Raw genomic sequence first — 13,994 nt, 5'->3', positions numbered from 1 at the left:
CTATGCAGCGAGGAGGTCCCGAGATTGATTAAGCATTATCTGCAGAATGTTCATCTTTCTGCATCCATAGTTTCCCTCCACGAGCACACTGGGAGGTCAGCTGTCCTATGACCATTTCGTCTCAGGCAAGTATGAATATGCTGGGAGCAGAACTAGTAGGCCATGAGTTCTGACATGGAAAGATAGGCATAGATCTGCAGCACTTTGTAACATGCTGCACAATATGCCCAAGCAACATCAAGCCGGGGAATAAATATGTATGTACTATATCTGAATAATTTTGCAACGCAAAACGTATAGCTACGTCTAGTTTTCTTTTTGAAAACCATGCTGGCTCTAAGCCAAATTCATTAACATATTAGAATGTTTATACATTTACTAATCGCTGTTTTCTGTTACTTGTTTCACTTTTTTTCTATATCGTTTGGCAAATAAACGTTTAACACAGGGCGTAGTCATGTAACGTTGTATGCCAAACCTCGTGGATTTTGGAAGAACAAAGAACAGAAGTAACAGCCTGGAGGCATCCTTGTAAATACTGAGGTTAGCGGACAGCAATTCTCATTGCTCTATGACTCATTAAAAAATAATCTCATCTCGCAGCAACTATAAAAAATTGCATTCATACTGGATTGTTATTGAGTGCCATCTGCTGGCTTCCTGAGGTACACATATAAAATTCATGGGCAACCTATCCTATCCATCTGATGGAAAAAGGATACTTTAATCTAATTTACTACTTGGAATGATGAAAAAATCTGTGGAAAAATCCACAGTAACAGGATTCAGTCACTTAAAGGGAAGAGAGAGGTATATGGAGGCTGCCATATTTATTTCCTTTTAAACATTACCAGTTGCCTGGCAGCCCTGCTGATCCTCTGCATCTATTAGTTTTGGTCATAGACCCTGAATAAGCATGCAGATCAGGTATTTCTGACAAAAATCTGACAAAATTAGCAGCATGCTTGCTTCAGGTGGGTAATTCCAACACTACTGCAGCCAAAGGGATCCGCAGGACAGCCAGACAACTGGTATTGTTTAAAGGGAAATCCATGTGGAATCCTCCATATACCTCTAGCATCAAGTTCCTTTTAAACATAAGACTTATTATTATTCCTGAGTGTCAAAGTATATTATCTGAAATAAACACTGTTTGTTCAACCCCCCAACTACTCATCAAATTCAAACTGCACTGGGAAATAGTTTAAATAAAAGGTTTGATGATTTGATCTGGCTGCAGTGAAATCCTCCCTTTATACGCTCAGACCATGTCCTAAGCAATGTGTGCTATACTCCCTGCTCTTGCTGTATTAATAAACTGATTAATGGCGTATATAAATGATTACAACATCTCAGTAAATATATAAAATGACACAAACTTCCTATTTTCTGTTTTCCTATGAATAGCATGGAAAGAATAGGCTCTGGTAGTATTCGGAAGCATTCAAACACATTAATTAGAGCTAATTAAAATGATATACAACTGGTTACTTCCTAAAATAAACATTGTTGCATAAAAGCTACAAAGTTTCTTGTGACAAACTGCTTGACTACAGAGGAGTCTACACAAACACACTAAATCAAGATGCTCTATGTGCAACCAATGACAAGGAAATACACAGAATCGTATAACTCTTGCGTAGTTTGCTACAACATGGGACCTTAGTGTTCTCACAAATGCTTTGTCGTTTTAATACAGTTCAAATATTGCATTCATTTGATTACGTTCTTTTGCTTCTGGGAAAAGAAGCTATCATTGCAAATATGAACAAGGTGTGCAGCTTAGTCTAACGTAGGTGTATTTAAAGTGCATCTAACCCAAAATGGAATGAGGCAAATTCTCAAAGAATTTATGTTGCTTTGTGGAATTTATAAGTATTGCCTTTAAAAGTGAATCTTTCCAATTAAAATTATGCTGTGTAGCTCTACTTGCCTGTAGCTGTGCACCTATCCTATGAGGTTTAAGATCTCTCCTGCTTGTAGCTTCCTGCTGCACAATACCTACTTCCTGTGACTACAAGTCCCACCTCTTAATGTAGACCCATGGTTTTTACTGTAGAGCAGAGATGCAATGAAAATGAGCATTAAAAAAAAGGACCCAGCTTCACTCTCATAAGATCAGCCAGTTTGGCCCGGGGCCTTTTTTGATGTACGGGATTCATTTTTTAAACTCCTCAAAGTAGGTAATTAGTTTGATTGTGTGAACTCCTCCTACCTCAGGTTTCCCATGGTCATCCTGTTTGACCCACCCAGCATGGGGGAGAGGAGAGAAGCTGTAGCACTGTAGAAAGTGCATCCAACCCATGAAAAAGGTATTCTCTTCACCCCTTTTATTTGATACACTAGTAGTATTCATTTCAGTTGGCTAGCTAATAGAATTTGCCTTGTTCGTTTTTGAATTTAGATACACTTTAATGGGTAACTCCACATCTGTGTGCATCACATGTCTAAAGGCAAAGGCATCCATTTTATCAACATATCACATTGGCCAGTGATCAATTCATTCTTACCCTGCTGATCCAATACATTTCTGATTAATTTTGAACAGTGTATCAAACCAGATTTATGACATGGGGCAGAGGGGAATGTTTGCAAGCAGGTGAGGTCTTGATTGACAGCTGCATAGTTTTGTATGGCATTGAGCAGTACAAGGCAGCGGTTTGATCAATTATTTATTTATTTGTTTAAAGCAAAAATCTAATGACATCTGATTGAGATCAAGTGCTGTGATGTAGTGCATCGACTGCTATTCCAACTGATTTTCAATCAGAGAGTGATCAGTCATTTGCATTACCAGACCATTATTGACCTGTGTATGGCTAGCATGCATCAGGGTTTCAAAATAATCAGCTATTTGCCTGCCTAGACTCTTAAACGTTCCACTCTGCCCATCCCAAAAATGTTCAGATTTTACTTGCTGTTGTAATGAAGCATAGGACACAATGCAACGCTGTGTTTTTTATGAACTTTAAAGAGTCGACTACAGTGAGTTGCAAGCTGACCCTGGAGGGATCAAGCACAATTAGGAGCATTCTAGTAGGGAACGGCTAATACTTCAAAGGCTTGAACAAGCTTAACCAGAAGGAAACAATGAATATTATTAACAAGGCCTTCTAATTTCGCTGCCACGCTCCACTGTATTAAATCTGTCACAAAAGTGGAGTGATGCTCTAAATAAAATTCAAGCCAAAACTTTATTATTCTTATTTTGACAGAGTAAGAAAGCGTTAGAACATCTGTCAGATATCTATTGCTGGCTGGCACCCCATGGAGGAGACTCAGTACATTGACTGCTCTATGTGACGCCTGTCAGTGACACCACAAAAAAAAAACAAGGAGATAATCAGCAATAAAAACCTAGCAGACGTTCTCATGCTTTCCAGCCGTAGCAAAATGTTTTCCTTTTTTAATGGGGTTTTAACTGTAGAGACCATCATTTCCTGTTCTCAAGTGACTACTGTATGGTGAAATTCACCAAACAGGAACACTGACAGCAATAAAATTCTGACTCCAGTTATAAGACTTCCCCACTCTATCCTAATGCTAAAATAAACATTTTGGCTGGGGTTTAGCCTTTAAAGTGAACCCAAGGTGAGAGTCATATGGAGGCTGCCATATTTGTTTCCTGTTAAACATTACCAGTTGCCTGGCAGTCCTGCTGATCTATTTTGCTGAAGTATTGTCTGAATAACACTAGAAACAAGCATGCAGGTAATCTTGTCAGATCTGACAGTAATGCCAGAAACACCTGTTCTGATGCATGCTTGTTCAGGGGCTACTGCTGAATGTATTAGACGCAGAGAATCAGCAGGTCTGCCAGGCAACTAGTATTGCTTAAAAGGAAATAAATATGGCAGCCTCCATTAACATTCTTGCAGTCGCCCACAGGCATAGATCTTTTTTTTTACTGGGGCAAAAAGATTGTGCAAAGTATAGCTGGTAATAATTAGAGATTATAAATATGGTTATGCCTGTTCTAAATGGGTAAAATGTGGGATGCAGTTGCTATGGGTTACTCTGTATCATGGCTCCATCCATCACTTTCATGCAACACCCTCAATAGGTGATTCCCCCCCCCCCCCCCCCCTGTAGAGCAGTTGCTGTACAGCCATAACGCCTGTGCATGGAAATGTCAGCAATACAATTCTGGTTAGTGTTGTGCCTCATTGCTACAGCAGACAAACGCAGCATACCAAATGTGCCTTTGTCTGTCTGCTGCTGCCAGATCTCAAAACAAATGTCTAGCCTAGCAGCAACTACTTGGGGTGAGAGAGCAGACTTTACAGGACAATAATATAAAACAGGGATCTATCTGCCAGTAAAAACACAACATCAGACATTAGCCCAATGCAGTCAGAGATGAGGAGAGCTGATCATTTCATGAAGAATAGGCAGAGAACAAGGCTAACAGCCCACAGCACTGCTTCTCATGGCAATGTGCAGTAATGGGAGTCCAGAAAACGTACTCTGAATGGTTGCTATGAGTTACGCCCTGTCTAACGGAATTATGCTAGTAAGCTCTTTATTTATTAATGCACCTCTCCCAGCAGGTCACTGATTCTGTATAGTCCATTTTCAGTAATAGCGTTAAAGAAGGGAAAGCTGCAAATAGCATTTAAGTAGCACTTGTATAATGGAGCCACATGACACTGCAGCCACTACAAATCATTTCTAAAGGGCCTATGTACAAAAGAAGTGGTGACTTGTTAACCATTTTTTTAATCTCTGGTTTGAAAAAATCTGATCCCCCCTTTAACATCACTGCAGTGGCAATCAGTGCTTTGATCACCTACAATGTTACACTAAATTGCCTTCACATGTACAGTGCTTCAGATCACAAGTGCCCAAAGGACCTTCCAGTCCACGGCCTAATGACTTGCATTGCGGCCACAACTTGGTGAATGTACATTTGAAGCGAACACTTGCTCCCCACTGAAGCCCACGGCGTTATCTACTTTTAAAGCAAAGGAAGCTACTTGGTGATCTATAAAATGTCAATCAGCTGATCGTCCCTTTATAAATATGGCGAGTGTTACTTTACTGCAGATAGTCCATAGTTATAATGGAGGATGAGTGTGGTGGAAGAATGTAATGCTTTATGAAAGTCCAGATCATTTATTGCCACTTTTATAAATATGGTGATGTGCAGATTTCCAGAAAAGTGACCCTTTTCTGTAGTATTAAAGCACTTTTCTGGCTGATGACAACCTTTATAAAAAGACCCACTAGGAGAATAGACATAAATGGGCAGTGGCATTTTGGGGAAGTGACACTATGTTTGTCCCACTAAGATCATATACTGTTAATTCTGGGAATAAGAAAGTATCTACATGGTTCTTTTGTGACACTAATACTGAAAATATACTACACAGAGGGACAGGAAGGGAGCTCCAAACAAAATGTTCTTGCCTAGAGTCACCCTTTAAGGCAAAGAGTCTTAACTCTACTAACAACCAATCAAAATCCATCTTTTACTGCCCTGACTGCTCTTTATTTGTGAAATATGAACTCAAATTGACTGCCAGGGCCCCTCTTCTTCTTAAAGACCCCAAACTTACTGCTTAAAGTGAACATCGTGGAAGCTGCCATTGTTATTTATTTGTTTATTTAAATTTGGTGGAGGGAGGTACATTTTTGAGGCTGTACTCTACCCCTTTGTGTTACTATTCAGGGGCTCACAGACCTGCAATAACCAAAGTGCCTAATAAAAGGCTGCACACTTATTCCTGGGATGTAATTCCTAAGTAGTGTATGCCCACAGCCTTGGAGCATGAACCTTTAAAACCTAGTCAAAAGAGAGCTGCTTCCACATTTCCCTATCCTGACTGACAGCCCCCCTTTAGGCAGCCTTAGTGGAATTTAACACCAACTAAGGCAAATTGGATACCCAGCCTAAACTATATCTAGCTACTATGCAATGAAGAGTAAACAGACTCATTTTTTTCTTTAATGAACAAAGCTGATCCCCTATGTAATGTCTATGATGAAACTATTTTCACCAACAGTCTGCCCCTAATGAAAACTCTGCTCAATATGATGTCATGCCACCACCAGACAGCTAGCACAGACCTTTCCATTCGTGGCATCAGCCTGCAGAGCTATTGCCAGTCTTTGCAAGTCTCCACTGTGTTACATTCTATTGGCTGCCATGCAATCTCACTGCTTGCTGGTGACATGACAGAGTTCAGCATGCTAACCAAATGCTGCATTAACATTAGATAAATGACTTTCACCTTTACACGCTACTGTAAAATGCAAAAATCTGACACTGCACTTCATTCCCAATTGAATAACTTTGCGGGGGGATTCTATAGATGGCAAACCAAGAGGGGGCTATTAGCTGACTAATAATCTAGCAGGGGCATTGGAATGAGCCAAATAAAGCTGAATGCTTTGAATGAGACTAAAACACTATTAACCTGCGCAGAGCTCATCCGGTCTCTGCTCAGGTAAGCAGAAAGGAAGTGTGTGCGTTCTCTAATGGTTCCCTTATATAGTTAGGTATTCTCCTGCAGGGGCATATTTTTATGAAGGTGGTAAAAATGCACACCATTTACCACTCCCACAGGGACCGGCTACACATGAGGTTTTTAAGTGCTTTGTAGTAGTGATTAACCCCTTGATCATTGTCATTATGTTTTATTTACAAAGTGCCAACCTATTAAGAAGCCTAGAGTAAACATTCATTCTGGGCACCTTGAAGCTACAGTGGCAGACTTCATCCTCCTAAGGTCAACTTCCGAAAGTGGTTAACCCCGTACCACAAAGACATTATAGATTTCATATATAACCAAACCTTTCAGGCGACTAAGAGAACCTGTCTTTGCTTACAACAATGCAGTTAAAGGGAACACAAGCTGAGAATGATATGGAGGCTGACATGTTTATTTCTTTTTAAATAATGCAGATTGCCAGGCTGTAGTACTGATCCTCTGCCTCTTACTTTAAGCCATAGACCCTGAACAAGCATGCAGATCAGATGTCTATGACAAATCTGACAAGATTAGCTGCATGCTTGTTTCAGGTGTGTGATTTAAACCCTACTGATCAGAAAGCTCTGCAGGACTGCCAGGCAACTGGTATTGTTTAAAAGGAAATAAATATGGCAGCTTCCATAAGTTTCACACCTCAGGTTCCTTTTAAAGGGGAAAAAATGTCTGTTCTCTCCAATAGAAAATCTGATTTTCATTGTTTTACTGAAAATGGGGGTTTCTGGTCTAGAGAACTTTTTACTGAAATGTATGATATATATAACTTATTTTCTTTTGCATGTATTCCAATACTTGCTTACAACAGCTTATCACAGCACTGGCAGTGGCGCTTGGGTCATTGCATTACACATTATTTATTCACTTTTATGTTTGTTTTTCCATTTAGCTTACCTGTTTGCTGTACTTGTTATTGGTCTGACAACTGTACTCAGAACAGTGATCTGATCCAATTGAGATGTTGTCTCCAGCTCCTACAAACGTGTTGGCCGGTGGTAAATCTTGCACAGCCTGGTGCTTTTTCCCAGCAGTTGGTGACTGGGGATGAAGCTGCACTGTAGGTAGTGGGGAACTAGATTTGTAATGCCTTGCTAGGTCAGGGCTTCCGGGACCTCCATTCACAGTTCTGTATCTCCCCATGCTGGGGCTGTCAGACAGCTTTTCATTCACACTGTCATATCTTTGCCCATTTGGCTTTGATGCCTCCACTGTGACTATGCTGCTGTACAAGGGTTGTTTGGATTTTTTATTTTTCTTATCCTTTTTGGGCTTTTTGGATTTGTCGTGCTGCTGAGGCGTGAAAAAGTCTTCGTGATCTTTCTTGCCAGCCTCGTAGCCGTTATTACCTTTGGCCCTGCAGTAGCGTGCCATGACCACCACTAGAATAATCAGTATGACAGTCATGATCCCAGCCACCACACCAATGACTATGCTTAATCTCTGCTTGCTCATTTCATAGCTGGGATCTCCAGCTATGTCCTGGGTAAGTGGGGTGTGCAAACTTCTGGCAATCTGAGAGTCAACCACCGATGCATTAGCGACAGTCTCATTAATAAATACATGGACAAGGGCTGTGGTGGACTGTGGTGGCTGACCACTGTCGTTGACTTGGATCACTAAGCGATGAAGGCCATAGTGTTTAGAGGCCAGCTTGCCAACTAAAGAAACCACTCCGGTTGCTGGATTGATTTCAAACAGCTTATAAGGATTCCCCCCAACAATACTGAAATTTAGGTCTTTATTGATTCCAGAGTCTGTGTCAGTGGCTACAACAGTAGCAACAACAGTCCTAAGGTTGCTGGAAGGGGGAACCACAGCATAGGAGGTATTGATGGGGCTGGTTATGATGGGGGCATTGTCATTTTCATCCATGACAGTGATGGAAACTGTGGCTGTGGCAGACCTGGGAGGGTCTCCACCATCCACTGCTTTCACTCTAAAGATGTAAGAAGTTTGCTGCTCCATGTCAAAAGATACAGTAGAACAAATGGTACCTGTGTTGTTCTCAATGGTGAAGATGCCACTGTCCTCCTCAATGAACAAACTCATCTCTGCATTGCGACCCTTGTCAGCATCCATCACTGTCACCATCCCCACTGGGCTATTGGGCTGTAAGTTTTCCTTGACATAGAAAGTAAAGACATCTTGCATGAACCTGGGGTCATTGTCATTGGTGTCTGCCACCTGCACCACCACAGTGGCTGTGCCTTGCATGACAGTGGGGAGTCCCTTGTCTTTGGCTACCACTTTAAACTCATACCTGTCTGTCTGCTCTCTGTCCAGTACAATGTTGGCTGTGATGTCTCCGGTGTCTGGGTGGATGGAGAAGACCCCGGCCACTGTCTGCTCCAGGGAATAAGCAATCTCTGCGTTTTTGCCACTGTCTGCATCAGTGGCGATGACAGTGGCCACCCTCTCACCTGGCACGTTGTTCTCCGGGAAAGCCACTTCCACCACGGGCTGGCTGAAGACGGGAGGGTTGTCGTTGGTGTCCACCACCTTCACCAGGAGGGAGTTGTTGCTGGACAGGCTGGGGCTGCCCGAGTCCACGGCCACGATGATGACATTGTACTCCTTAATGTTCTCGTAGTCCAGGGGGGCTGAGGTGTGCAGGAAGTACTTCTTCTTGTTCTGGTCCCCCTCGCTGTCACTAGCCGGCTTCAGCTGGAAGGGGACATCCCCCACCACTGTGCAGGTCACCACTCCGTTCTCGCCCTGGTCCCTGTCGGACACCTGCACCAGCGCGATGGGGGTGTCCACCAGCACGTCCTCGGCCACGCTGGCCATGCCGTCCTTCACCGGGATGCGGCCGATCTTCCTGATGTCGATCAGTGGCACGTTGTCGTTCTCGTCCTTGATGTTGAGGATGACGGTGGCCTTGTCGGTCTTGGGGGGCTGCCCCCGGTCCCGGGCCATGACGGTGAAGCGCAGCTGGTTGACCTCCTCTCGGTCGATGCGGTGCAGGACGCTCAGCCAGCCCGAGTTCTCGTCCAGGCGCAGCAGCCGCCGGACTGACTCGGTGGCCGCCCCGAAAACGTACTCGATCTGCCCGTTCACCCCCACGTCGTAGTCGGTGGCCTTGAGCTGCAGGATGGGGGTCCCGGGGGCGCTGTTCTCGGCCAGGTCGGCCTCGTAGACGCTCTTCTCGAAGCGGGGGCTGTTGTCGTTGACGTCGGTGATGAGGACCCTCAGGATGGACTGCGAGGAGCGCGGCTGTTCCCCACCGTCCCGCACCCGCAGGGTCAGCTCGTAGGAGTCGCGCTGCTCCCGGTCCAGCGCCCCCTTGACGATCAGCTGCGGCTGCTTCTCCCCGTCCGACGTGTCGGCGACCTGCAGCTCGAACACGCTGCTCCGGCTGTCGCTCTCCATCCTCCGCTTGCCCGGGTAGAGGGCGGCCTCCGCGGAGCCCCGGCGGCCGGACACGAACAGGCTCTCGCCGGCGTCCTGGATCAGCTCGTAGCGTTCGATGCCGTTCCTGCCGAAGTCGCGGTCGGTGGCGGTCGGCAGCAGGTAGAGCGTGCCGACGGGCCGGTTCTCCTCCACGGTCAGGGTGAGCACCGGGGACGGGAAGGTCGGCGTGTTGTCGTTGATGTCCAGGATGACCACTCTCCCCTCGAACAGCTCCACCCAGCTCTGCGAGGGTCCGATCACCGACACCTCGAAGTCGATGAAGCACTCGTTCTCGTCGAAGATCATCTGGCACTGCGGCAGCTTCTCGCGGTCGATCCGCCGCTCGTTGGTGCTCAGCTCGCCGGTCATGTTGTCGATCTTGAAGTAGTCGGAGCCGGACTCCAGGCTGAAGGTCACCTCGCCCGAGCCGGTGACGATGCCGATGTCCGACGCCACATTGCCGATCCTGATGTCCGGCTGGCCCTCCTCGGCAATCCGGTACTTCAGCAGCTGTTTGGAGGCAGCCAGGGTGAGCGCTAGGCGCATCAGGAAGAGGCAGTAGCCCCACACTGTCCTCATGTCTCTCGGTGTCTCTGGCTAGATCGGGGTGTCTGTAGGAGGGTGAGAAGGAGCGGGGAACAGATAGCCTTGTATATCCCAGTACAAAGTTACCGTCTCATAGTGCTAGTGCCGATCCCCCTTGCGGTCACTGATCTCCCCCACAGTCCATGTCCGTCACACTGACAGGTCCATGCAAAAGCTTACGATCTACAGTCCATGCAGGATCCCCCCGATCTCCGAGCGATCAACCGCTCACTGCTGCATCCACAATCCCAATCGACTTTAATTTTTGTATTATTCCACCATAGGAGGCTTGTAGACAAGAGGGTGGGTTGGGAAAAAAACACCCCTGTCTCTTTGTAAAATCCAGATGAAATGAAAGAAAAAATCACAATATCCCATTCAGCGATCCGATTCCTGGAATGTGTGCAAAGTTCTTGGTGGAGAAAAAAATAAAATAAAATAAATAAAATGAATGCTTGAAATCAGCCGGTGTAGCCGGGGCAAGTCTGGCACTCCAGCCCCAAGTTATATCGGCAAAGCCGCAGTCGGTGTTGTGCTACCTGCCTTCGCACTGCATGTGTTAGCAATATGTATCTGCAGCCCTGCGAACGATTCACAAATGATATTGCAGTCTCTCCCCTCGCTCTTCCCCCTCTCTCTCTCTCCTCCCCCTTCTTCCTCCCTCTTGTCCCAATGCAGGTAACCAGAGCTCAACTTGATCCCGCAGTTCAGAGGTTAGCGGCAAGCCTGTCTTGAGGGCGATTATTGCTTTCATTAGAATAGCAGGAGGGGGATAGGAACACCGCGCGGTCCCGTGCGGACGGGGCGGCCGCCGGGGGAAGCGTCTGTAGAAGCGCCTGTATGCGGCTGCAGGCGGCGATGCGCGCGGGATGCTGATGCTGCTGCTGCGGCTGGCCGGACTATCATCAGCGCTCCTCCTCAGCACTCGTCAATGGACGGAGCAGCAGCCCCCATCAGCCAGCCCCTCTCTCTCTCTCTGGCTGTCTTGTGAGCAGCAAGTTTTGTCCGGAGAGCCTGGAAGCCGGGGAGTCTTTCTCCCTCCCTGACGCAGCATCAGCAGTCACAGGGGAAGGAGGACCAGACCATTCACTTCTCTCTAATCCAAGCCACACACTCTGCTGCTGCTGCTGCCTCCAGTCTGTGCTGCTGCTGTGCCGGGGCTATGCCGACTGACTGGGGAACAACAGCAGAGCTTCAATCAATGCATATTAAAGGAGGCTGACCCAGCTCCTGAGATTTCTCCTGTAGACCTCATTGCTGCTATAGCATTCTCATGACACAGCCAGACTTGGATGGATGATAGATAGATAGATAGATAGATAGATAGATAGATAGATAGATAGATAGATAGAAAGGTTGCACTCTATTGATGAGGTTTGCTATGGCTGCTTATTTTAATTGATGTCTTTGCTTTTCACAGCTATATAGTGCTGATTTTCCACATCACTTCAGAGTACATGAATCAGTCCATGCCACTTGGCCGTCAGATGAGCTCGCAATCTAATCCCTACCACAGTTGGTCTGCTTGTGCCCACTATAGTCTGATGCCAGTTCGGGGATATTGGCATTGCCAGTATATCACATGGCATCATGATTCTTCCTGACAAGCCTGTGTGCCCAGACATAGCGCCCTCAGATCAGAGGGGGGCTTGGTGGGTAGGTGAGCTGATTTATTGGACTGGTGCCTGGAATCTCACACTCGTCTGTATCAGGTTCTTTCCTAGTCCCTTCCACCCCCTCCTTCTTTTAATATGAAGAGCCAGGCACAGTCGTGCATCCCACCAGTCAGCTTGTCCACAGTAATATTCAGATCAGAACATGCTTCAGCTGTCAAGAGATCTCTTCTCTTCCTCCCTGACACATGTTCTTGTCAGACTGTATCACTTGCTGCCGGTTCCCCCTTTTCTCTCCCCCACGAATGAGCAGAGAAAATAAGCACATGGAACAGTCATTTTACAGCGCTGTGATTTTTTTCCTGTGTGTGATCAAATACACGCGTTTAGGAGGACATGTATGAAGGATGGTGAGGAGAGGGTTAACTTGGAAACTGCAGAAAGGTATGTGTGGCTGCACACTATAGGAAGGAGCGAGCCTCTGTGTCTACCTGTCTGCCCTCCTCGCTTCATTTCCATTGAGTCAGACAGAAAGCTTATTTCTGCTGCTGACTGAGCTCGGGATGCTCCTGCTCCTCAGCATCCTGTATCCTCAGCATCAGGACCACATTCCCATGCACTGCGCCCCATCCCTGCTCATTACAGCCCTCCTAATTAAAATGCCTGTGTAGCAGTTTAGACGCGTTCCAGAGAACTTGGTGGTGCTGCTGAGAGTGGCAGGAGGGGGTGGTGCGAAGATGTATTGACAGCCTGTGCGTGTGGCATTAATGGCTATGATGGGAAATAGAAATGCTTGAGAAAGCCCCGAGGTGAGTTTCGGCTTCACCTCCAACAGCACATTTATCCAGTCCTTTCATATATTGATCTGCCCATAAGAAATCATGATGTGAGAACACCAATTGAGTCCCTTTCTCCCTCAGTGGCTGCATGCTGACTGAGTGATTAAACTCCCTCCATCCTTTCTCTCTCTCTCTCTCTCACTCCCCCTCTCCCTCTCTCTCCTTGTTCTGTATATCTGCAGCATCAGCTCCCAGATCCACCACGCATGCGCGCTGCCTACCGCCGCAGTACAGAGCAGAGGAGGAGGAGAGGGGGGTCGGCACTTTTACGGCGGGTTAAGTGGGATTAATACAAAACCTCCATTATATTTTTCGAGCGACTTGAACTGATCAAAATGCTTTTTTTCCTCCTATCCCTTACACTAGAGCAGTGTGAGGGAGGATGACACGAGGTATGGGAGTGGGAAATGAGTGCTACCTCTATGTACCCTGCAGTGCAGACTCCATGTGCTACTAAAATGAGGCGTCCCCTCCTCCCTGCCTGTGTGTTTTCTTATATACACCTCCTCATGCTAAGGGTCCTGCAGAGAATCCATTCACTTCTCCTTGCATGCAGCACTCTCTGGGTACTGTAATGCATGAGCAAGGTTGGGGGTCCAGCTGTCTATCTGCGATGTGGATTGGGATCAGCGTGTTATGTTCCCAGCATGACCAGCATATTACTAGATGCTGATGCAGACAGGTTTTATTTCCTGCCTGGAATCAATTAATGTTTCTGCCCTGTAACACTGCTAATGCTAGCTCTAAATGGGTACATCCATAGCTGCTAGCTACTCCTCAGCCTCAGAGATATGAAGATCTGTCCCTGGGAATGTCCACATTTTTCAAAACCAAAGATATCCCCTGTCAACGATGAGAATTATGTATGGAAAGGTATTGAAGCTGTGAACTTGATTTCAACACTGAAAGCCATCCAATAACTGTGATGCTATAGCACACATGGATAACTACTACTACTACTAATAATAATATTGTATTAGACTTGCATGACAAAAATAAAACAGGGGGGGGGGGGGGGTCCTGCCCCTTTACCAAACTTAGGCTGAGTGTTTGTTTGTTTTTGTTTTTTTCAGAGTCCT

General features: G+C 45.9%; 1 protein-coding gene across 7 annotated transcripts in view; it reads right to left on the bottom strand.

Moving 5' to 3' along the window:
- Positions 1 to 11,089, bottom strand: part of PCDH7 (protocadherin 7) — a 1,071,285-nt gene extending 1,060,196 nt beyond the window's left edge. For all 7 annotated transcript variants that reach the window (XM_068278387.1, XM_068278405.1, XM_068278395.1 and 4 more), the window contains exon 1: positions 7,383 to 11,089. In XM_068278387.1, coding sequence (XP_068134488.1) covers positions 7,383 to 10,457 — 3,075 coding nt within the window. In that variant the 5' untranslated portion in view covers positions 10,458 to 11,089. The remainder of the gene's footprint in view (positions 1 to 7,382) is intronic.
- Positions 11,090 to 13,994: the final 2,905 nt, after the last annotated feature.

Source organism: Hyperolius riggenbachi, chromosome 1 (assembly GCF_040937935.1).
Source record: "Hyperolius riggenbachi isolate aHypRig1 chromosome 1, aHypRig1.pri, whole genome shotgun sequence".
Lineage (NCBI taxonomy): Eukaryota > Metazoa > Chordata > Amphibia > Anura > Hyperoliidae > Hyperolius > Hyperolius riggenbachi.
Note: the sequence above shows the minus strand (reverse complement) of the source record. Positions and strands in the feature narration are given on the sequence as shown.